Source organism: Coregonus clupeaformis, unplaced genomic scaffold (genome assembly GCF_020615455.1).
Source record: "Coregonus clupeaformis isolate EN_2021a unplaced genomic scaffold, ASM2061545v1 scaf1473, whole genome shotgun sequence".
Taxonomy (NCBI): Eukaryota; Metazoa; Chordata; class Actinopteri; order Salmoniformes; family Salmonidae; genus Coregonus; species Coregonus clupeaformis.
The window spans coordinates 59,541-85,000 of record NW_025534927.1 but is presented as its reverse complement, the minus strand read 5'-3'; the positions used below and the strand labels follow the sequence as shown (position 1 = coordinate 85,000).

The 25,460-nt window shown below is 47.5% G+C and overlaps 1 protein-coding gene across 1 annotated transcript in view; it reads right to left on the bottom strand.

The window, feature by feature from the left end:
* The window catches only part of LOC121559867 (SH3 and PX domain-containing protein 2A), a gene marked incomplete at its 3' end in the record, with an annotated part of 87,314 nt that overhangs the window by 47,690 nt on the left and 14,164 nt on the right, over nt 1-25,460 (bottom strand). Inside the window, exon 3 of the mRNA XM_045218269.1 lies at nt 593-668. Coding sequence (XP_045074204.1) covers nt 593-668 — 76 coding nt within the window. The remainder of the gene's footprint in view (nt 1-592; nt 669-25,460) is intronic.

The following is a 25,460-nucleotide window of genomic DNA, read 5'->3' as shown; positions in this document are numbered from 1 at the left end:
CAGACATAAGCCTCTCACTCACACACCAGGAGTGTTGCTCTCGTTCTGTCTCTGTCTCTCTCTGTTGTACCATCTCTTCCTCTATCTCTTTTTCCATTTGTGTCTTTCACTCCCACGCATCAGAGACACACAGACACACACACACACAAACACACACTGTCAGCACCTGCCTGCTGCTGCACCTCAGAGAGACATTCAACTGGACGGACAGACTGATAAATAATGTATAAACTAGGAGGGGCGTCGATACGAGCAGGATACTCACACACACACACACACACACACACACAGGATACTGAAGCAGTGTAACTTCCTGACGAGTCAGCGCTATCGTTGACTCTACTGTCATGGTGGTGTCTGTCTGCCTCAAGTCAGACTGTGCTGACTTATAAACCCAAATAAGTCCCTACGGATAGTGTCATGTCATTGGATCTATGGCAAGGGATCGATTCGAGTGTTGGTCGAGGTTCGATGTTAAGGGCAATGGGGTTGACAGAGGCTTTGCTTATCGTAGTGTGAAATACATTCTACCTGTGTGTGTGTGGAGAAAAGAAGGAAAGGAGAGAGAGAGAGAATGAAAATGGAGACTGACCTGGGAGAAATGGGATGATTCTCTTCTTGGGATCTTTCTGCCCTCCCTCGATTGGGAACTTGTCAAGAATCTGCATCTGTAAAGAGCAACACACGGATACATTTTTTATGAATTAAGAGGGAGAGAAATATTTGGCAACATTTCCAAATGTACTTCACGTCAATACAGCTGACTGAAGAATTGAATAGTGTTTAATTTCATTACATTTCATTGAAAGAAACAGCTGGGCTCAGTATTTAAAATTCACCACAACTCCGATCACAGCATCAGAGATTATGTCATATCAAAGCACGGACACATTTGAAATTCCCAGTCGGACAAGGACAAACGCTGTATGGTGTTTTACTGCTTGTGGTGGAGAGGAGTTAATGTGAGTCGATTTATTCATAAAGCCGTGGTGTTACTAAGGGAGGAGAAGTGCTGACGCCGGGGTTAGAGGGAACTACACGCATACACACATAAACACACACACTGGGGGACTTTTTCACACACACACACACTCTGCAGAGGTCAGAGATGCCAGGCAGTGTCGGCCATATTGTGTTTACCCAATTTTAACCCCTCAAATTAAAAATATGCATAAGGGGGGATTAGGGAACGTAAATGGGGCTGTGGGTGAGAAAAAGAAGCCTATAATGTCTGCATATATACTGTAAGAAGAGGAGAGAGAGAATGAGAGAGAAAGAGAGAAAAAGATACGGGAAAAGTGTGTGTGTGTGCGTGTGTGTGTGGGAGTGGGAGTGGGCTGCTCATTTGAAGGCTACATGGAGCAGGCCTTTGCCGACAAGCTGCTGGTGTGTGTGTGTGTGTGTGTGTGTGTGCGTGTGTGTGTGTGTGTGTTCCTGCGTGCTTATGTATGCAGGTGTGTGTGACAGAGAAAGAAGAGACACAGAAGAAAAGAGAGCGAAAGAGTAAGACCACACGCCATAAATCTGGTGTGCGTCAGGGCAGGGTAAAGACCCAGAGGAACCAGGTTAATAAACAGCCTAGCAGGCCCGTGTGTGTAACAGTACGTGGAAGAGGGACTGGTCCAAACCCAGTTCTCTCTCCGTGTCTGCGTCAGCATACGTATACACACAGCCCCATGTTGACTGGGTTTTTCCTAAACTAAACTCTGCTAGGTTTCTCTTTCTCATAGAAAAATAATTACTAGAACAGAAATTCCAATTGAAATGAATGGGTCTGTGATGGGTGGGCCGGATGTATTCTATTTGTATGCTTTGTCTTCCCTGACTGGGATCGCAGTTCAGTTTAGTCTTATTTTGCTCTCACAGCGAAAAACTCTATATGCCTTGTCCCAGTGGACGTGTTTGACATCTGGTGGGAAAACTGCTGAGTGTGGTCGACTCTGAACTGAAGGACATGTTGGTGGTTTGAACAATTGAGCCAAACAACTGAGGCCAGCTTAACATAAAGAGTGGGCTTCAACTTTTTCTGACCAAAATGTAGCTGCAAGGGAAAAGTAGGTAGCAGTAGCTAACAGGTAGCAATGGGAGTTACTATCTTATAACTAGGAGTTACTGTCTCACAGTAGAAGTATGTAAACAAAGCCTAAAGAAGGAACGTACTTTGACAGTTACTGTGAAGTTACTGTGCTGCTGTGTAGGCGTTTTAAATTAAGGGCTAGAGTCACTAAAAAAGCTTTTTAGTGTCTCTAGCCCTACTAGACATAATCCAGCTCTTGTCTGCTTCAGTTGAACAAAGATTTTGTTGCCTAATTTCCTCATGCAACATTCTGAATCAAGTTAGCTATCTCCCCTCTGTTTATTAGCAGTTCGATCCAAATTATCCTAGTTGACCTAGTTGGACCAAGTTCAAAACTTGTAAATGTTTTACAAAATTGCCGTCGATTGCCGTTCCTCCTCCCTCACCCTAAAATACCCAGAACTCTTCCTTTCCTCTCCCCATCTCTCCTTCTCTCCCTGGACAGACTCCTGGCTCTCCATTCCCATCCCGTCGGGAAATGTGGGATACAGAAAAAAATTTCCTCTCCGAACAGGTGCGAGGGAGGTAATTCCGGCACCACCAAAACAGGTGGGAATAAAAATCACACAGGTAAGACATTTAACTTGCTTGGTGTAGTCCATTTGTAACTCCACTCATTACTTGTAGCTCTATAGTCTGTTTGTGTTGTTGTTCTTGGCTAGTTAGCTAGCACTCACTCACGTGGCTGCTAGCACCATCATGAAAAGGGGCAAGAGGGAAGCCCTACAATATTATGTTTTTCTAAGTAGTGAGAACGCTTGGGAGCAGGCAATGTTGAAAAGTAATCTTTAGACATGTTGTACTTGTCTAAAATGTAGTTTTGTAATTGACTAAAACAAGCAGACAACAAGAAATTGCATCTGAAAAGGTCAAGTTTTTGCTGTGAGCCAATGGGGTAACCTAGGTAACCACCGGTTGTTTTCCCCACAGGCGAGCAGGACCGCAACGTTCTATCTAATACCGACTGGGACCATGGCTGTAGCTACTACTTCTCAGAATTGACTCTGTCTCCTTGGTAACCAGCCTAGAGAGAATGAGTGTGAGTGTTCTGAAGCGTTCTGATTGGATAAGGCTGTGAGGCTTTGGACCACTATTAGAGGAGTCAGGTAGAAAAAAAGAGACACACAGAACATGTTTATTTTCCTCTCTTGTCAGTGAGTATCTCTAAGAATTCTACACCATATATCCCTACACCAACTCTGCTATAAGGACTTATCATTATTGCTGCATTCACATGTTAGTCAGAAAAATAGGAAACTCCGAAATGTCCGGCTTGCTAACTGTTTGAAAGTGGCACATGTATAAATACAACCAGTTAGCAAGTCGTACATTTTTGAGTTTCCTAGTCAAATCAAATCAAATGTTATTGGTCGCATACAGATATTTGGCAGATGTTATTGCGGATGTAGCGAAATGTTCGTGTTCCTAGCTCCAACAGTTCCGACTAGCACGTGAACCCGGCACTGCTTGCGAAATCCGAGGTGCAATATACAGTGGGGGAAAAAAGTATTTAGTCAGCCACCAATTGTGCAAGGTCTCCCACTTAAAAAGATGAGAGAGGCCTGTAATTTTCATCATAGGTACACGTCAACTATGACAGACAAAATTAGGAAAGAAAATCCAGAAAATCACATTGTAGGATTTTTAATGAATTTATTTGCAAATTATGGTGGAAAATAAGTATTTGGTCAATAACAAAAGTTTCTCAATACTTTTGTTATATACCCTTTGTTGGCAATGACACAGGTCAAACGTTTTCTGTAAGTCTTCACAAGGTTTTCACACACTGTTGCTGGTATTTTGGCCCATTCCTCCATGCAGATCTCCTCTAGAGCAGTGATGTTTTGGGGCTGTCGCTGGGCAACACGGACTTTCAACTCCCTCCAAAGATTTTCTATGGGATTGAGATCTGGAGACTGGCTAGGCCACTCCAGGACCTTGAAATGCTTCTTACGAAGCCACTCCTTCATTGCCCGGGCGGTGTGTTTGGGATCATTGTCATGCTGAAAGACCCAGCCACGTTTCATCTTCAATGCCCTTGCTGATGGAAGGAGGTTTTCACTCAAAATCTCACGATACATGGCCCCATTCATTCTTTCCTTTACACGGATCAGTCGTCCTGGTCCCTTTGCAGAAAAACAGCCCCAAAGCATGATTTTTCCACCCCCATGCTTCACAGTAGGTATGGTGTTCTTTGGATGCAACTCAGCATTCTTTGTCCTCCAAACACGATGAGTTGGGTTTTTACCAAAAAGTTCAATTTTGGTTTCATCTGACCATATGACATTCTCCCAATCCTCTTCTGGATCATCCAAATGCACTCTAGCAAACTTCAGACGGGCCTGGACATGTACTGGCTTAAGCAGGGGGACACGTCTCGCACAGCAGGATTTGAGTCCCTGGCGGCGTAGTGTGTTACTGATGGTAGGCTTTGTTACTTTGGTCCCAGCTCTCTGCAGGTCATTCACTAGGTCCCCCCGTGTGGTTCTGGGATTTTTGCTCACCGTTCTTGTGATCATTTTGACCCCACAGGGTGAGATCTTGCGTGGAGCCCCAGATCGAGGGAGATTATCAGTGGTCTTGTATGTCTTCCATTTCCTAATAATTGCTCCCACAGTTGATTTCTTCAAACCAAGCTGCTTACCTATTGCAGATTCAGTCTTCCCAGCCTGGTGCAGGTCTACAATTTTGTTTCTGGTGTCCTTTGACAGCTCTTTGGTCTTGGCCATAGTGGAGTTTGGAGTGTGACTGTTTGAGGTTGTGGACATGTGTCTTTTATACTGATAACAAGTTAAAACAGGTGCCATTAATACAGGTAACGAGTGGAGGACAGAGGAGCCTCTTAAAGAAGAAGTTATAGGTCTGTGAGAGCCAGAAATCTTGCCTGTTTGTAGGTGACCAAATACTTATTTTCCACCATCATTTGCAAATAAATTCATTAAAAATCCTACAATGTGATTTTCTGGATTTTTTTTCCTCAATTTGTCTGTCATAGTTGACGTGTACCTATGATGAAAATTACAGGCTTCTCTCATCTTTTTAAGTGGGAGAACATGCACAATTGGTGGCTGACTAAATACTTTTTTTCCCCACTGTAACAAGGCGTTGGTGTTGGAAATGTGCTTTGAATATGGATAAGATTGTAGGCTACGGCCCACAGCTGCAGCAGACCCCTCTTCATATCATGCACAGTGGCTTATAATAGGCACGCCATATATGGAGTTGTGGGAATGAATTGGGATTTAAGTTAAAGGGTCCGCTGTGTATTGGAGAGAGAGAGAGTTTGAGCGAGAGAGAGAGAGAAAGAGAAAGAGAAAGAGAGAGAGAGAGAGAGAGAGAAGGGGCAAGACTATGTGCACATTGCTAAAACACTGTGCTAAAACTCTGTACATAGCTGATAATATAACACTTGACGTCTTAATCTTTTTAAAACCTTTTTGAGTGCAATGTTTACTGTTAATCTCTAATAGTTTTTTGTTGATGTTAAATTTGTTTCTTCTCACTTTTGTTTATTGTTTATTCACTTGCTTTGGCAATGTACACATATGTTTCCCATGCCAAAAAAGCTCCTTTGAATTGAATTGAATTGAGAGAGAGAGAGAGAGAGAGAGAGAGAGAGAGAGAGAGAGAGAGAGAGAGAGAGAGAGAGAGAGAGAGAGAGAGAGAGAGAGAGAGAGAGAGAGAGAGAGAGAGAGAGAGAGAGAGAGAGAGAGAGAGAGAGAGAGAGAGAGAGAGAGTGCATGGACACGCATCACTTCCTGTTGACGGTCATGTGACCTGAGAAGAGTGACTCAAGAGGGGCTACCCCTGGTTGGAACACAGATGACAGAGCTCAGTGACAGAACACACACACACAGTCACACACAGTCACACACAGATATACACACACACACACACACACTTAGCAGCTCCCACTTCTGAAACGAACTCATGACCCACATAACACTGAAGAACCATGTGATCCCACCATTTCCACGGCAACACCGTGACAAGAGATACAGAGTGAAGAACGCTCATTGTGATTGGTCTCATGTTAGAGCATGAAACAATGATGTCATCATGCCCATAGGGTGAAGATAATATTACATTGAAATCTATAACTTCTGGATCTAATAGAACTAAGCGTATTCCATGAATAGTAAAACAGGACCATTGAGAATCAAATTAACTCTAAACAATCAACAGCAGTCTGATTTACTCACTGTAATGTCAACATAATGAGTCTTTGTATCTTGTAATAACGGGGGGAGGCGAAGTAATTTATTTCCTGGGTGGCATCCCAAATGGTACACTACTCCCTATACTGTACATTACACTACTTTTGACCAGAGTCTTTTGGGCCCTGGTCAAACGTGGTACACTATAAGAGAATAGGGTGCCATGTGGGACGCATCCCTGGTCTCCCTCTCTCTAGCAACTCGCTTTAATCCACTAATTACAATACATTTTTGTGTAAACAAGACAGTAAATAAAAGGGGGCTGAAGGGGGAGGAAGGGAAGGGGTAAAAGTAATTGCAGCTGAAGTATTGCCAGAACAGAACAAAGGTTCTTCCCTTATTCCTTCGTAATCCTACTACTACTAGCCTGGTCCCAGATCTGTTTGTGCTGTCTTGTGACATTGACCATATAAGTTAGGCAAGACAGCACAAACAGATCTGGGACCAGGCTATACCACTCCAGCTCTACAACACAAAAGACAGAGCGACTGAGGAAACGAATGGACAACATGAATCAAGTCTGGACACGCATTAGTGGCCCGGGGTATCGAGTTTCTAGAGACAGATGTCTGGATCCGGGGAACAGGGGTTAGCGAATAGCGAGCTAGTGCTCCCTCCAACCACAATCATTCACAGTTGCGGCTCTATATATAAATTGGAACCTTGGCATTCGATCTCGACAAATCACAGCTCGGTGCCTCCAGTTATCTTGATGGAATATGAATTAACCCATTTCAGAAGGGGGTAAGGTGATGTATGGATTCGAGTTGCTGGAGAAATTGGCTATATTCTGGTCAGGTCAATGGGGAGTGCTGTTAGGTTATACCCCTGTAGGTTCCATTTGAAGCTCCCAAGTCCCAAGGCAACAGGTGCTGGGATGTGGTAACGTCTATCACTCCCAGCTCCAGACTCCAGATCCGGCCTTGGCCTGGAACAAGACTCCAGGGAAAGAGGGAAAGGCTATGGAAGTCTTAGGAAACCCATCATCATCATTCCATGGAATGGGAATGGGATTCAGGGGTTGGAATTTTGAGCTTACTGTATCCCAAGGCTTGGTGCTGTAGTTTTGGGGCTAGTCATTATCAAGCTTTGTAGGCTTTATTACACAACAGTGGAAACTGGAAAGACCAATGGATCTTTTGGTCTAGATCTGTCCTCTGGAAGCATACGTTGTTCTACTTTCACACAGTGCTCAAGAACACATGAACCCATGGGATGAAAGAACGCAAGAGAAACACTGAAGGAGTAGAGAACGGGACAAAAAGAAAAGTGCAGTGGTTTGAGTTTCTCTGCATCTCCGCTCCTAATTTAAAGGCATTAAGTTGAGTAATAATGATTGATTTGTCGTGTGTACCTACTGCAATGAAACCAAGGCAACCCTTCCTATAATAGCATATTACTTAAATACTGTGAGAAACAAAACCAGTATCACGTTTCACTCTCTTAGTGTGAGAAGGTTAGCACTCTAGACAACGGGTCTGAAATCAATGTAGTTGTACAGTAAATGTTGCAGTCAGCCCTGAAAGATTTGATGGTAGTTTTCCAGTAACTCTGCCACCCTCTTTCTGACCACTCTGGCCTCTAACTTTACCCTTCATTCAAAACAACCTCTACTTCAGTGGCCAGTGGGCACAAACCCCACCAACGCACAAAGAACATGGCTTCAGGTTACCAACTGCAGCTTTCTGCTCCAGTTAAAGGTAGACAAATAGGCCAGCCAACTTACAGTAAAGTGCATAGAGAGAGAGAGAGAGAGAGAGAGAGAGAGAGAGAGAGAGAGAGAGAGAGAGAGAGAGAGAGAGAGAGAGAGAGAGAGAGAGAGAGAGAGAGAGAGAGAGAGAGAGAGAGAGAGAGAGAAAGAGAGAGAGAGAGAGAGAGAGAGAGAGAGAGAGAGAGAGAGAGAGAGAGAGAGAGAGAGAGAGAGAGAGAGAGGGAGAGAGAGAGAGAGAGAGAGAAAGAGAGAGAGAGAGAGAGAGCGAGAGAGAGAGAGAGAGAGAGAGAGAGAGCCCTCAGCCCTCTAACGGTACCTAAATTAGCCTAGCGCTCTGCCAACATTCTCAGAGTTTCCATGCTTGGAAGTAAGACAAACCTTGAGCCACGTGGCCAGACCACAAGCCCAGAGAAGGGATGGCAGCGCCCCCGGTGTGTGCCCCGTACGCTCTGCCCCCGCTCCCAATGGCGTGGAGGGGAAATGGGACTCCTGACAGAGAGTGCATTTTGTTTCCTTTCCACAAGAAACAGGGTTATTTCAGGTCTATTTTATTATAAGACAATATAGTTCAAATGAAAAGTGGGACAGAGCTAGAATCTGGTCATAGGACACTATTGAGAATGCCAGCTGCTATCTTGAACATGTCTCTCCTGCAAAATACATTTGAGACATACCTTTATAAATGAAGGTTTAATGAAAAGTATTGTTTTTGTCAGTATATTTCTAAAAGGGCTTTTGTATCTGAACTGAAGGTCTTTCCTCAAAGCTCTGCCTGCCTATACCCATAAGATGTAATCCGATTGAGGGGGAAAGCCAGAGAGAGAGGAGAGAGGGTGAAATTGGATCATCTGTAATAGAAAGATTGGCTGGGTAATTGGGATGAGCACCAGCGATACATCACACACACACAAATCCTCACAAGACCACCATCCTCAAACATCTCTAGCCCCTAGCTGTGTGTAAGCTAATGTATTTCACCTGTAGGAGGAGTGGGCCGCGGATTAGCTGGAAATTCACTCTCCATTAAGCGCAAAACAAGAAGGGAAAGAGACAGAAACGAGAAAGAAAGACAGAGAGAGAGACAGCCGGGTTATAATGAATGGTGTGAACCACCGTGTGAGAAGCCAGGTTCAGGGCCTTTCCAGGTTGAAGAGGTAGCGTTAAGAAGCCGTGTACTGACAGACAGACAGGACTGCTGTTTACTGAACCGTTGTTCATTAACACTAACAGAGGGTTGGCTGGAGGCTGGAGAGGAGCCATTTATATTACAATGGCATAGGAGGACACCTGGTCAGCTAACTAATGCTATCAATAGCAAAATAGGACAGGATACCAGGGAAGTGGCATGAGACACGTCATACAGAAGTCCTTTCTGGTTTTATATGTAAGACCAGAGCAAACTATACTATAGAACAGGGTTCCCCACCTGCCGAATTTGGCCGGTGGGTGATTTTATTTCTGTGCAAAAAACATTGATATATGTGATTATATATAAGTGATATTAATTTTGGAAATCTGTTCCAAAGTATTCCCACGCATAATAGACAGATATACACTGAGTGTATAAAACATTAGGAATACCTGCTCTTTGCATGACATAGACTGACCAGGTGAATCTAGGTGAAAGCTATGATCTCAATCAGTGTAGATGAAGGGGAGGAGACAGGTTAAAGAAGGATTTTTAAGCCTCGAGACAATTGAGACATGGATTGTGTGTGTGTGCCATTCAGAGGGTGAATGGGCAAGACAAAAGGTTTAAGTGCCTTTGAATGGGGTATGGTAGTAGGTGTCAGGCGCACCAGTTTTAGTGTGTCAAGAACTGCAACGCTGCTGGGTTTTTCACGCTCAACAGTTTCCCGTATCAAGAATGGTCCACCACCCAAAGGACATCCACCCAACTTGACACAACTGTGGGAAGAACTGCAGGCCGCCCAACAACCTGCCCGCTTGACCCCATCCCCTCCTCTCTTCTCCAGACCATCTCCGGTGACCTTCTCCCCTACCTCACCTCGCTGATCAACTCATCCTTGACCGCTGGCCATGTCCCTTCCGTCTTCAAGAGAGCGAGAGTTGCACCCCTTCTCAAAAAACCAACACTCGATCCCACTGATGTCAACAACTACAGACCAGTATCCCTTCTTTCTTTTCTTTCCAAAACTATTGAGCGTGCCGTCTTTAGCCAACTCTCTTGCTATCTCTCTCAGAATGACCTTCTTGATCCAAACCAGTCAGGTTTCAGGACTGGTCATTCAACTGAGACTGCTCTTCTCTGTGTCACGGAGGCTCTCCGCACTGCTAAAGCTAACTCTCTCTCCTCTGCTCTTGTCCTTCTAGACCTGTCTGCTGCCTTTGATACTGTGAACCATCAGATCCTCCCTCTCCACCCTCTCCGAGCTGGGCATCTCCGGCGCGGCTCACTCCTGGATTGCGTCCTACCTGACCGGTCGCTCCTACCAAGTGGCGTGGCGAGAAGCTGTCTCCGCACCACGTGCTCTCACCACTGGTGTCCCCCAGGGCTCAGTTCTAGGCCCTCTCCTTTTCTCCCCTATACACCAAGTCACTTGGCTCTGTCATATCCTCACATGGCCTTTCCTATCATTGCTACGCTGACGATACACAACTAATCTTCACCTTTCCCCCTTCTGATAACCAGGTGGCGAATCGCATCTCTGCATGTCTGGCCGACATATCAGTATGGATGACGGATCACCACCTCAAGCTGAACCCTGGCAAGACGGAGCTGCTCTTCCTCCCGGGAAGGACTGCCCGTTCCATGATCTCGCCATCACGGTTGACAACTCCGTTGTGTCCTCCTCCCAGAGTGCGAAGAGCCTTGGCGTGACCCTGGACAACACCCTGTCGTTCTCCGCTAACATCAAGGCGGTGACCCGATCCTGCAGGTTCATGCTCTACAACATTCGGAGAGTACGACCCTGCCTTACACAGGAAGCGGCACAGGTCCTAATCCAGGCACTTGTCATCTCCCGTCTGGATTACTGCAACTCGCTGTTGGCTGGGCTCCCTGCCTGTGCCATTAAACCCCTACAACTCATCCAGAATGCCGCAGCCCGTCTGGTGTTCGACCTTCCCAAGTTCTCTCACGTCACCCCCCTCCTCCGCACACTCCACTGGCTTCCAGTTGAAGCTCGCATCCGTTACAAGACCATGGTGCTTGCCTATGGAGCAGTGAGGGAAACGGCACCTCCGTACCTTCAGGCTCTGATCAGTCCCTACACCCAAACGAGGGCATTGCGTTCATCCACCTCTGGCCTGCTGGCTCCCTTCCTCTGCGGAAGCATAGTTCCCGCTCAGCCCAGTCAAAACTGTTCGCTGCTCTGGCACCCCAATGGTGGAACAAGCTCCCTCACGACGCCAGGACAGCGGAGTCACTCACCACCTTCCGGAGACATTTGAAACCCCACCTCTTTAAGGAATACCTGGGATAGTATAAAGTAATCCTTCTAACCCCCCCAAAAAAAAAAGAATTATAAAAAAATATATATATATTGTAAAGTGGTTATCCCACTGGCTATAGGGTGAATGCACCAATTTGTAAGTCGCTCTGGATAAGAGCGTCTGCTAAATGACTTAAATGTTAATGTATGTTAAATGTTAATTGGAGTCAACATGGGCCAGCATCCCTGTGGAACGCTTCCGACACCTGAGTCTATGCCGTGACGAATTGAGGCTGTTCTGAGTGCAAAAGGGGGTGTATTACGACGGTGTTCCTCATGTTTTGAACACTCAGTATATGTGACCGTATACAAATGTAAGCAAGGTTTGAAATGATTATGTTTTAGTCAAATATTATATATGTTTGAGCTTATTGCTGTCAATTTGCAGTCTACAAATTATTTGTAATTATGTTCCGGCCCCCCGACCATCCCCTCAAGAAAAAATCGGCCCGCGGCTGAATCTAGTTGATGATCCCTGCTATAGAGTATTGTACCTGAGCTTTTGACCTGATCAGGAGAAACACAGAACCATATTAATGTATGGGTATGTATTCTATATCCTGTAAGCCACATTATCTGTGAGGTGTAGCTGTAAAAAAAAAAAAATCTGTTTACTGCTTTAGATGTAACCCTGCTATTCTATACTATATTCAGAGGTCACTGCCACAACAATACAATTTCTCCAACCAGCTATCAACTCTGTATAATGTCTATCCACTGCAACCTCCCTGCCATCTAAAAACAGATTACACATTGTGTTCTCGGACAAAGAGATGTACCTTATTATTTATTAAATACAATATTCAAAGGACATCAATATGAAACCTTGAACATCTTCACTCTGCAAGCCATTGTGCAAAACAAGCCATAGCACTAGCTATTGATGTTTAAGGCAAAAACCTTTCAGGTGTTTTTATCGACTGAGACTCCCCCTCAGCCTGAGAAGACCTTGAGTTGAACAGGAGGCCTATAATTGTAAAGTGTGAGAAAAAGGGAGAGGGGAGGGGGTAGAGGGAGAGAGCGGGGGAGACAGAGAAGAGAGACAGAGACAGACAGAGGGAGAAAGCGAGAGAGAGAGAGAGAGAGAGAGAGAGAGAGAGAGAGAGAGAGAGAGAGAGAGAGAGAGAGAGAGAGAGAGAGAGAGAGAGAGAGAGAGAGAGAGAGAGAGAGAGAGAGAGAGAGAGAGAGAGAGAGAGAGAGAGAGAGAGAGAGAGAGAGAGAGAGAGAGAGAGAGAGAGAGAGAGAGAGAGAGAAGGACAAAGAGAGAGCCAGCCAGACAGCCAGCCAGCCAGCCAGCCAGGTAGCTACAGACGAAGTATTTCAGGGGCCATATATCTTCTGATAACAGGCGGTTAGATTGGAGAAGTAAACAGGAAAGAGCTGTTGGACCGGTGCAAGGCATTGGAAATATATGACTTGATCAAAAGAGTGTTGGAGGGCAATGAGAGACTGGAGTGTGAAACTGACAGACAGGCACACACAGTGGTGTACATACTGTGCGTGTTATGTACACACACACACACGCACACACACACACACATACACACACACAGACAGACAGTAGACACATACACCTATACTGTATAAAGATAGAAACATGCAAACAGGCAAGGAATCTCTCTGCCACACAGGTATCCACATACACACACACACACACACACACACACACACACATAGTCTTATTCCTGGCACTTCTTAATTGGGAGCTGCTGAAAATGTAACTGTCAAAACTGTCAAAAGGGGATCCTGCATTTGCTAATATCACATTTCACGATTGACTCCAACTTTCGCTATTTTGTGTGTGCATGCACGTATGTACACACACACACACACATGCACAAGCAATGACTTCCAATCCTTGACAACAGGCTCTCAACCTCTTCACAGAGAACACAAACCAGTCCCCTTCTACTTCACACACCCAGATAGTAGAGACACATTAGTGCTGCTAACCTAAACAACGGTGGTCAGGTGGGTCTCTCTCTCTCTCTCCTCTCACTCTCTTTCTTTTTTTCTGTGACTGTCTTTCTCTCCCTCTTCCTCTCTTCTTCACTCGCTCTCTCTTTCTTTCCCTCCAGCCCTCCCTCCCTCTCTCTCTCTCACTCTCTCTCTCTCTCTCTCCCTCCCCCTAAACGCACCTCAGCTCAGTCACTCCTCATCTCAGCCACAGTGTGAGCATTGGTCCACGATGAAACGTCCCACAAACAGACTAAACTGTTTATTCATCCTAAATTTATCTCTCTCTCCTGATCCCTTGCACCAAGGCTGTGGGGAAACGGCTACATATTTCCCCCTCCGTCCGGAGCTGAGCTAGGACCCGAGCCAGTCTGTCCTGTGAAGTGACCGATTGTACGCCAGCGGCGCTAAGCATGAAGCACAAGAACAGCGCCTGTGTCTGACGTGTAGGTGTCGTTCCCGTTCCTCTCCACTCTTGTATCTGGCCCTCTCTCTCTTCCTCCCTCTCTCTCTTCCTCCCTCTCTCTCTTCCTCCCTCTCTCTCCTTTATCGTGGCCGCGCACTACTCCAACATTATCATCAAGTTTGCTGACGACACGACGATGATGAGACAGCCTATAGGGAGGAGGTCAGACACCTGGCAGTGTGGTGCCAGGACAACAATCTCTCCCTCAACGTCAGCAAGTCAAAGGAGCTGATCGTGGGCTACAGGAAACAGAGGGCCGAGCACGCCCCCATCCACATCGATGGGGCTGTAGTGGAGCGGGTCGAGAGCTTCATGTTCCTCGGTGTCCACATCACTATGGATCTATCATGGTCCGTACACACCCACACAGTTGTGAAGAAGGCACGACAGCTTCTACACCCAAGCCATAAGATGTCTAAACAAGGCTGCTAAATAGCTAATCAAATGGCTACCCAGATTACCTTCATTGACCCTTTTTTTAACTAACTCTCTTGCACTGACTATGCACACACACTGGACTCTATCCACACACTCACACATACTTACACTGACACCCCAACACACACACATACACACACACACTACATACGCCACACACACATAACATGCACACACATGCATATTGACGGCACACACACACACACACACACACACACACACACACTTTCACACTCACCACATACACTGCTGCTACTGTCTATTATCTATCTTGTTGCCTAGTCACTCTATTCCTAGCTATATTTATATAGCTACCTCAGTTACCTCATATCCCTGCACATTGACTCAGTACTGGTACTCCCTGTATATAGCCATGTTATTTTTACTCGCTATTGTTATTCGTTATTCATTGTGTCACTATTTATATTTGTTATTTTTATTTCATTGTTGGAAAAGGACCCGTAAGTAAGCATTTCACTGTTAGTCTACACCTGTTGTTTACGAAGCATGTGATAAATACAATTCGATTTGATCCCTCTCCCTCTCTCTCTCTCTCGCTCTCTCTCTCTCTCGCTCTCTCTCCTCCCTCCCTCCCTCCCTCCCTCCCTCCCTCCCTCCCTCCCTCCCTCCCTCCCTCCCTCTTTCTCCACTGGGCTCATAAAGTAGTCCTTTATTCCTGACCCCAGACAATGAGAACCCTTATAGCCCAGCCTAGCCTTGCCTAGCGCAGCAGTACAGTACAGAACATCCAAAGAACACCCACAAGGACAAGATGGACGAGAGTGCCGAGGGCGCTGAAGCTATTCAGCCATCCATCCTTGGAGATGGCATATCAATAATGCTTTGTGGTCTAGACGTCTTTCAATCAAACAGTCCTCGGTCCGAGGGTAAGGGATTCTACATTGGGCGACCTTCCTTTTGAAAGCTCTGGCAGAGGGATACTGTATAATTTACTGAGCGGAGTTGAATTGAATATGGGCTGCCTTGGTCCTGGCTATACAGTAGGCTTTTGTGAATGTTTTTCAAAGGGCATACAATATATCAACTATGCAAGTGGAGTTTGGCAATGTAATTGGAATATATACAATTTCAAATTTTCAACCGAGAAAGGTTTTTTTAAACTTCAGTCCTAGCATTAACATTCCGAAAACTAAATATTCCGTCAGAAGCCATGGTCAGTCAGAACACAGCCTTGAAGAAGGAAATGAGGCGAAGAGGCGAAGAGGGGAGAGAAGAGGAATACAAACCGGAGGAGAGCCTCATAAAAACATCAGTGAGTCTGTTAGTTCCCTCCTTCAGAAGACTGGCACGGCACCAACATGGCGTTTCAAAAATACCATCCTTGTGCCAGACTGAAGGACACAGGCCCAATCACAGATGCCTCAGAAGTTCCTCAAATGACAAGGCTATAAGGACTAATCATTAGGGATGAGAGTTTTTCCTAACTAGGAAAAACTCCAGGCACTAATCACAACCTAAACTAAATCTTGCGAGTTTTGATATGTTGAAGATCCATGTCGGATTAAAGGGGTTGTCAGTGTCACTATTACTATAAAGCTGGTATAAGAAGCAATATAAACTTCCCCATCAATGACTTTGGCCTTCCAAGTGCCCATGGGCAAACTTAGTTCCTGTTCCAACTGGTTTCCTTCCAGACGCCTGGAAACAGAGTAGTTGACTAACTGGTCATAACTGGAACATAAGTGGAGAGTCACTATATTAACGTGACTGTAGACAAGCCAGGACGGTCCAGTCATGTGCCTGACTAGTACTAATAACTAGGATGAGTTGTTTTGTAAAATTTTCCACAGACTAGAGGTGACTTATTTACACTACATATTAAGTAGTTAGAAGTGTTTTACTGTAAATATATCAAGTCAAGCTGAGGTAAGTATAAAGTGTGGGAGTGAGCGTGTTTTTTCTTCCTCTTGGCACTGATTGTGTCGTTTCATTCACACTCACCCCACAACAGTCACTCTTATTTTCTTTCCTTCCACCTAATCTCATCCCTCTCTTTCCATCCCATGCCCTGTTGTTAGATAGGGCCTGTCCCCTTCTCAGGTGAAGTGAGAAGAAAATACATCTCTCAATTCTGGCCTAAACTGAACTACTGAAATGGAACGACAGAGACAAAGAAGGAGAGAGAGAGAAGGGAGAGATAGAGAGAGCGAGAGAGAGAGAGAGAGAGAGAGGTAACTTCCACAAAGCTGTGAACGATCTGAGAGACAAGGCAAGAAGGACCTTCTATGCAATCAAAAGGAACATAAAATTCAACATACCAATTAGGATCTGGCTAAAAATACTTTAATCAGTTATAGAATCCATTGCCCTTTATGGTTGTGAGGTCTGGGGTCCGCTTACCAACCAATAATTCACTAAATGAGACAAACACCAAATTAACACTCTGCATGCAGAATTCTGCAAAAATATCCTCCATGTACAATGTAAAACACTAAATAATGCATGCAAAGCAGAATTAGGCCAATACCGCTAATTATCAAAATCCAGAAAAGAGCCGTTAAATTCTACAACCACCTAAAAGGAAGCGATTCCCAAACCTTCCATAACAAAGCCATCACCTACAGAGATATGAACCTGGAGAAGAGTCCCCTAAGCAAGCTGTTCATGGGGCTCTGTTCACAAACACAAACAGACCCCACAGAGCCCCAGGACATCAACACAATTAGACCCAAACAAATCATGAGAAAACAAAAAGATAATTACTTGACATATTGGAAAGAATGAACAAAAAAACAGAGCAAACTAGAATGCTTTTTGGCCCTAAAAAGAGAGTACACAGTGGCAGAATACCTGACCACTGTGACTGACCCAAAATTAAGGAAAGCTTTGACTATGTACAGACTCTGTGAGCATAGCCTTGCTATTGAGAAAGGCTGCCGTAGGCAGAACTGGCTCTCAAAAGAAGACAGGCTATGTGCACACTGCCCACAAAATGAGGTGGAAACTGAGCTGCACTTCCTAACCTCCTGCCAAATGTAAGACCATATTAGAGACACATATTTCCCTCAGATTACACAGACCCACAAAGAATTCGAAAACAAATCCAATTTTTATAAACTCCCATATCTATTGGGTGAAATACCACAGTGTGCAATCTGTCACGTTTGTTTAAGGACGGGTCAGACCAAGGCGCAGCGTGAAATGCGTACATGTTTATTTCAACGGTAAACACACTAACAAAACAACGTAACGTGAAGACCTCAGGCTAAACACAAGCCTCTACACGGAACAAGATCCCACAACTAATGAGTGCCAATAGGCTGCCTAAGTATGATCCCCAATCAGAGACAACGAGCGACAGCTGTCTCTGATTGGGAATCACACCCGGCCAAACACAGAACTACAACACCTAGAATGTAAACATAGAAAACTAACATAGAATATCCACACCCTGACTCAACATACCAGAGTCCCATGAGTCAGGGCGTGACAGTACCCCCCAAAGGTGCGGACTCCGACCGCACCAACCTGACATGACAGGGAAGGGTCCGGGTGGGCATTCCGCCTCGGAGGCGGATCCGGCTCCGGGCGTGACGACCACATTCTCTCAGCCTCCACATTGCGCCCGTGGTCTGGTCTGGACCTCGGCGCGCTGCTTCCCCTCTCCTTCCTCCCACGATGCACCAAGCCCTGTCTGGGCCCTGGTGTGGGAGACCCCGAACCTGGAGAGGGGCTGACGTCTGGGTCTGGACTGGAGCCGCTGACCGGAGCTGGACTGGGCACCGGTGGAGCGGACTGCTCTGGCTCTGGAGTGGAGCTGCTGACCGGAGCTGGACTGTGCACCGGTAGAGCGGACTGCTCTGGCTCCGGAGTGAAGCTGCTGACCGGAGCTGGACTGGACCCTGGTGGAGCGGACTGCTCTGGTTCCGGAGTGGAGCTGCTGACCGGAGCTGGACTGGGCACCGGTGGAGCGGACTGCTCCGGAGTGGAGCCGCTGACCGGAGCTGGACTGGACCCCGGTGGAGCGGACTGCTCTGGCTCCGGAGTGGAGCAGCTGACCGGTGCCGGACCAGGCACCGGTGGAACGGGCACGGGCCGTGCCGGACTGGACACACGCACCACTGGTCTGGTGCGAGGAGCAGGCACGGACCGGACCGGACTAGGAACACACACCACTGGCTTGGTGCGAGGAGCAGGACCGGGCCGGGCCGGACTGGGGACACACACCACTGGCTTGGTGCGGGGAGCAGGTACGGGGTGTACCGGGCTGGCGACACGCACCACTGGCTTGGTGCGAGGAGCAGGAACGGGCCGGGCCGGACTGGGAACACGCACCACTGGTCTGGTGCGAGGAGCAGGAACGGGCCGGGCCGGACTGGGAACATGCACCACTGGCTTGGTGCGAGGAACAGGAACGGGCCGGACTGGGAACACGCACCACTGTCTTGGTGTGGGGAGCAGGCACGGGCCGTTCCTGACTGGGAACACGCACCACTGGCTTGGTGCGAGGAGCAGGAACGGGCCGGGCCGGACTAGCGACATGCACAACTGGCTTGGTGCGGGGAGCAGGCACGGGCCGGGCCGGTCTGGGAACACGCACCACTGTCTTGGTGCGAGGAGCAGGAACGGGCCGGGCCGTACTGGGAACACGCACCACTGGCTTGGTGCGGGGAGCAGGTACGGGTCGTACCGGACTGGGAACACGCACCACTGGTCTGGTGCGAGGAGCAGGAATGGGCCGGGCCGGACTGGCGACACGCGCCACTAGCTTGGTGCGAGACGCAGGCACGAGGTGTACCGGACTGGGAACTGACGTTAGAAATCTCCGTGCCCAGTCCTCCTCCCGTGAGGACTCCTCCCTGAGCCCCCAAGAGTGCAGTGGTCGGGGCTCTTCTCCATCGATCCCCGACCACCCTTTTAGTCCCCCCCAAACATTTTATTGGGGCTGTCTCTCGGGCTTCCTCCTCGGCCGGCGCCTTCTGTGTTGCCGTTGCTCCTCTCTAAACCGGGCCTCCACTGTCTCCTCCCAAGGACGGCGATCCATCCCAGCCTGAATCTCCTCCCATGTCCAGGATCCCTTACCGTCCAGGATCTCCTCCCATGTCCATGATGTCTGCTCCTGGGCACGCTGCTTGGTCCGTGTTTGGTGGGATCTTCTGTCACGTTCGTTTAAGGACGGGTCAGACCAAGGCTCAGCGTGAAATGCGTACATGTTTATTTCAACGGTAAACACACGAACAAAACAACAAAACAACGTAACGTGAAGTCCTCAGGCTAAACACAACACAAGCCTCTACACGGAACAAGATCCCATAACTAATGAGTGCCAATAGGCTGCCTAAGTATGATCCCCAATCAGAGACAACGAGCGACAGCTGTCTCTGATTGGGAATCACACCCGGCCAAACACAGAACTACAACACCTAGAATGTAAACATAGAAAACTAACATAGAATATCCACACCCTGACTCAACATACCAGAGTCCCATGAGTCAGGGCGTGACACAATCACAGCAGCAAGATTTGTGACCTGTTGCCACAGAAAAGGGCAACCAGTGAAGAACAAACACCATTGTAAATACAACCCATATTTATGTTGATTTATTTTCCCTTTTGTACTTTAACTATTTTCCCATCTTTACAACACTGTATATAGACATAATAATAATATGACATTTGAATGTTTTGATTGTTTATTTCACTATTGTTAATTATCTCTTTCACTTGCTTTGGCAATGTAAACATACGTTTCCCATGCCAGTAAAGCCCCTTAAATTGAATCTGAAATTGAAAGAGAGAGAGAGAGAGAGAGAGAGAGAGAGAGAGAGAGAGAGAGAGAGAGAGAGAGAGAGAGAGAGAGAGAGAGAGAGAGAGAGAGAGAGAGAGAGAGAGAGAAAAAAAAAGAAAAAAAAATTAGAAAGAGAGAGAGAGAGAGAGAGAGAGAGAGAGAGAGAGAGAGAGAGAGAGAGAGAGAGAGAGAAATGAGAGAAAGAGGAAGAGAGAGAGAAATAAAAGAGAAAAAGAGAGAGAGAGGAGAGAGAATTAAAGAAAGAGAGAGAGAGAGAGAGAGAGAGAAATAAATTAGAAAGAGAGATAGAGAGAGAGAGAGAGAGAGAGAGAGAGAGAGAGAGAGAGAGAGAGAGAGAGAGAGAGAGAGAGAGAGAGAGAGAGATAAATGAGAGAAAGAGGAAGAGAGAGACAGAAATAAAAGAGAAAAGGAGAGAGAGAGGAGAGAGAATTAAAGAAAGAAAGAGAGAACCTACTCTCCTCTGCCCTGTCAGAAATGACCAACCCTCTCTCATTGAAGCTGAGAAATAGAGGGAAAATAATCCAAATTATTAAGTAGGAGATGGTTCCCTGTTGTGAGATTCTAGTATCATTTGAAATGAATAGTCTCTCTATTAGCAGTTAATAGCTTCTTCTCTGCAGTGGTGACACACACACACACAGGCACACACACACAAAGACTACAGTGGGCACCCACTAGCACTAATATATATCCTGTTACCAGTGCCTTAATGCATTCTTAAACTCACTGAGTTAGAAAACACATCACAGTGTACTATAAATGCAATTAAGGGGTGTATTACTGTACTCATTCAACCAAGGCCAAATATCTTTATTTATACTACAATCTGGTCCTGTGTCACCTAAACACAAAACCCTTAACCTTAAAGAGAGGTCAGAGGTCAAAGGTCTTCTGGTGCTTTGTCTACCTCCACGGCTTGGAACTCTCCAGCCTCACAGTATTTGGTCATTTTGGTGGACACTTTCATCCAAAGCAATTTACAGTGAGCACACAGTCCGTGCATGTGGCCCAAGCTGGAATTGAACCCACAACGTTAGCATCCTCCACACCACACTGTAACCATCAGAGCCATCGGGACAAAATCATATAGCTCCCATCCTCTAAACCAGGGGTGTCAAACTCATTTTAGCTCAGGGGCCACATGGAGGAAAATCTATTCCCAAGTGGGCCGGACCGGAAAAATCAGGGTATATATAACTTAAAAACAACAACTTCAGATTGTTTTCTTTGTTTTAATACGATCAACATACAACATAAAGCTGGAGCCTGAGGACAGTGTGTCCAAAATAGTACAAGCACAACATCACTATTAATCATAAAACACGTCAAGTTTATTAGAAAATTCTAAAGAAAAAGAACACACAAACACACACTGCCTCAGTGATTAACAGAACTGTTTCACAGATCACATAACTATATCAGGGTGTCATTTCTCAGGCAGAAATGTAGATAAAAATAATGAAATCCTGTTCACCAAACAAGTGCAAGAACCACAGAGTCAAGAATAGGTTAAATATACAAATAAAATAAAATCAATTAAAAACAATAGCACATCAACATAAAAACATATAAACATAAATCTGAAAGCGTTGCTCAAACTCCCGTAACAGTCCCGTTATTTTATCTTTGAACGGCTTCATGTCTGCCACATGTTGGGTCGCGCACACATTTTTCAGACAGGGGAAGTGAGCTGCATCACCACCGGCAAGTTGCGTCTCCCACAATGACAGCTTCAACTTGAAAGAACGTATGCTGTCATAATACTGCGTGACAACTTTGTTGCGCCCTTGCAGCTGTTTGTTCAAGTTATTCAACGATCAACAGCTGCCTCTGATTGGGAACCACACCCGGCCAACATAGATATACAAAACATAGATATTCACATACATAGATATTCACACCCTGACCAAACTAACTAGCGAACTCTATGTCAGGGGGTGACAGTACCCCCCCCCCCAAGGGTGCGGACTCCGGCCGCAAAACCTAACTTAACAGGGGAGGGTCCAGGTGGGCATCTAGCCTCGGTGGCGGCTCCAGCTCCGGGCGTGACGTCCTCTCCCTTACTGCCTCCCCGTTGCACCCCTGGTCCGGTCTGAACCTCGGCGAGATGCTTCCCCTCTCAGTCCTCCCACGATGCACCAAGCCCTGTCTGGACCCTGGTGTGGGAGCCCCCGACCCTGGAGAGGGGCTGACGTCTGGGCCTGAACCGGCAATCCCCCCGCGATGCACCAAGCCCTGTCTGGACCCTGGTGTGGGAGGCCCCGACCCTGGAGAGGGGTTGACGTCTGGTTCTGGAGTGGAGCCGCTGACCGGAGCTGAACAGGACCCCGGTGGAGCGGACTGCTCTGGCACTGGACTGGAGCAGCTGACCGGGGCTGGACTAGGCACCGGTAGAGCGGACTTTTCTGGCACTGGAGTGGAGCCGCTGACCGGAGCTGAACTGGACCCCGGTGGAGCGGACTGCTCTGGCTCTGGACTGGAGCAGCTGACCAGAGCTGGACTGGGCACCGGTGGAGCGGACTGCTCTGGCACTGGAGTGGAGCAGCTGACCGGGGCTGGACTAGGCACCGGTAGAGCGGACTAATCTGGCACTGGAGTGGAGCCGCTGACCGGAGCTGAACTGGACCCCGGTGGAGCGGACTGCTCTGGCTCTGGACTGGAGCAGCTGACCAGAGCTGGACTGGGCACCGGTGGAGCGGACTGCTCTGGCACTGGAGTGGAGCAGTTGACCGGAGCTGGACTTGGCACCGGTGGAGCGGACTGCTCTGGCACTGGAGTGGAGCAGCTGACCGGAGCTGGACTAGGCACCGGTGGAGCGGACTGCTCTGGTACTGGAGTGGAGCAGCTGACCGGAGCTGTACTGGGCACCGGTGGAGCGGACTGCTCTGGCACCAGCCGTACCGGGCTGGAGACACGCACCACTGGTCTGGTGCGAGGGACAGGCATGGGCCGCACCGGGCTGGGAACACGCACCACTGGTCTGGTGCGAGGAGTAGGCACAGGCCGTGCCGGACTGGAGACACGCACCACTGGTCTGGTGCGAGGAGCAAGCACGGGCCGTACCAGACTGGAGACACGCACCACTGGTTTGGTGCAAGGAGCAGGCACTGGCCGTGCCGAACTGGAGACACGCACCACAGGTTTGGTGCGAGGAGCAGGCACGGGCCGTGCCGGACTGGATACACGCTCCACTGGTTTGGTGCGAGGAGCAGGCACAGGCCGTACCGGACTGGAAACACGCACCACTGGTTTGATGCGGGGAGCAGGTACGGGGCGTACCGGGCTGGCGACACGCACCACTAGTTTGGTGCGGGGAGTAGGTACTGGCCGTACCGGACTGGATACACGCACCACTAGTTTGGTGCGGGGAGAAGGTACTGGCCGTACCGGACTAGATACACGCACCACTGGTTTGGTGCGGGGAGCAGGTACGGGCCTTACCGGACTAGATACACGCACTACTGGTTTGGTGCGGGGAGCAGGCACGGGGCGTACCGGGCTGGCGACACGCACCACTGGTTTGGTGCGGGGAGCAGGTACGGGACTGTGGAGGTCTGGAGTGTAAAGCTGGCACAACCCGTCCTGGCTGGATGCCCACTTTCGCACGACACGTGCGGGGCGCTGGCACAGGACGCACTGGGCTGTGAAGGCGCACTGGCGACACAGTGCGTATCTCCGCATACCTTGGTTCCTCAATGAACACACGCTCCCTCTGTTGCCTGGCCAGCTCCTCTCTCCGTGCATCCACTAAATCCTTCTCCCTACGGGCCTCCTGCAGTGCCTCCTCTTGAAGGGAGCTCTCCTGCTCTATCCTTGCTATCAGCCCCCGTAATGTGGTGGCCTCCTCTCTCAAACTGCTGATCCACAGGACTTGGAGGACCTCTAAAATAGCGGCCTCCTCCTCTACAGTCAGCCCTTTCACGGCCTCCTGCTGCTTCGTCGACCACACCGTGTGCCCCCCAAAATGTTTTATTGGGGTTGCCTCTCGGGTCTCCTTCGCCATCTTGCATTTTGGAGTCGCCGACTTTTCTCCCTCGCTGCCTCTGTTTGCTCCCAAGGAAGCCGATCCATACCATCCTGGATCTCTTCCCACGTCCATGATCCTTTTCCTTCCAGTATCTCCTCCCATGTCCAGGCTTCTTGCTTTTCCTGGCCACGCTGCTTGGTCCGTTGGTGGTGGGATCTTCTGTCACGTTCGTTGAATACAGGATTGGACCAAGGTGCAGCATGGAATGCATACATGTTTATTTATAAAGTAAACACACGGCAAAACAACAAAAGCAACGTAATGTGATGCTCACAATGGCTACACACACAAGCCAACAAGAGTCAAACAAGAGTCAAGATCCCACAACATAGGTATGCAAAATGGCTACCTAAGTATGATCCCCAATCAGCGACAACGATAGACAGCTGCCTCTGATTGGGAACCACACCCGGCCAACATAGATATACAAAACATAGATATTCACATACATAGATATTCACACCCTGACCAAACTAACTAGCGAACTCTATGTCAGGGCGTGACAACTTAACACTAGTCATCATTAGCCTATAGCAAGGTTTTAACAGTTCTCTCTAGCAAAACATTGTATCTCAATGAGACAAACCTGGATAAATAAAGGTTGAATAAATAAATAAATGCATTTGGTTGTGAATGCTACTTTCTTTGACAACACAATAAACTGTAGCCTTAGTCTAGGGGACGTTTGGCCTCTCCATCTAGTCTAAGGACCTCCGCCCTCTCTATCAGAAAAGCTAACAAAATCAATCTTTCTGTTGGTAACTGAGTGGTTCTGTGTCAAACCATCCACAACCCATTAGAGGCCATTAGCTCCCAAGCAGCAATTTGAACCCCTTGTGTGTGTGTGGGCAATTTTGTGTGTATGTGTGTGTGTGTGTGTGTGTGTGTGCGCGTGTGCTCACCTATATCTCCTTATAGCTTACATTTCAGCAGTGGAACCAAGATACAAACTTCCTCAGTCAACCCTGTTTATTATTCTACCTTTGCTTTATTCCACATTGGGAGTAATCACTTCCAAGGGGGAGGCTATTTTCCGTTGCACCCACTGGTTATCAATAGGACCTTTGAGGGTAGGAACCTGATTGAAACATAATTTCCTGCCAGGCTGCACACTAAGGCTATTGAGATCAACCCAAGTCTTTCTGTATGTATGGCTCTTTCATATTGACCAGAATGACCGGGAGACCCCAAGACCTCTGTTGCTATTCGGCCTATCAGCTTGCAAAGAGCTGGGGTGCAGAGAGTGTATGTACACACACACATACACACACACACAAACACACACTCTCTCTCCTCAACCTGCAGGGTTTTTACTGCAGCAGCCCAACTCCCATTCCAAAGA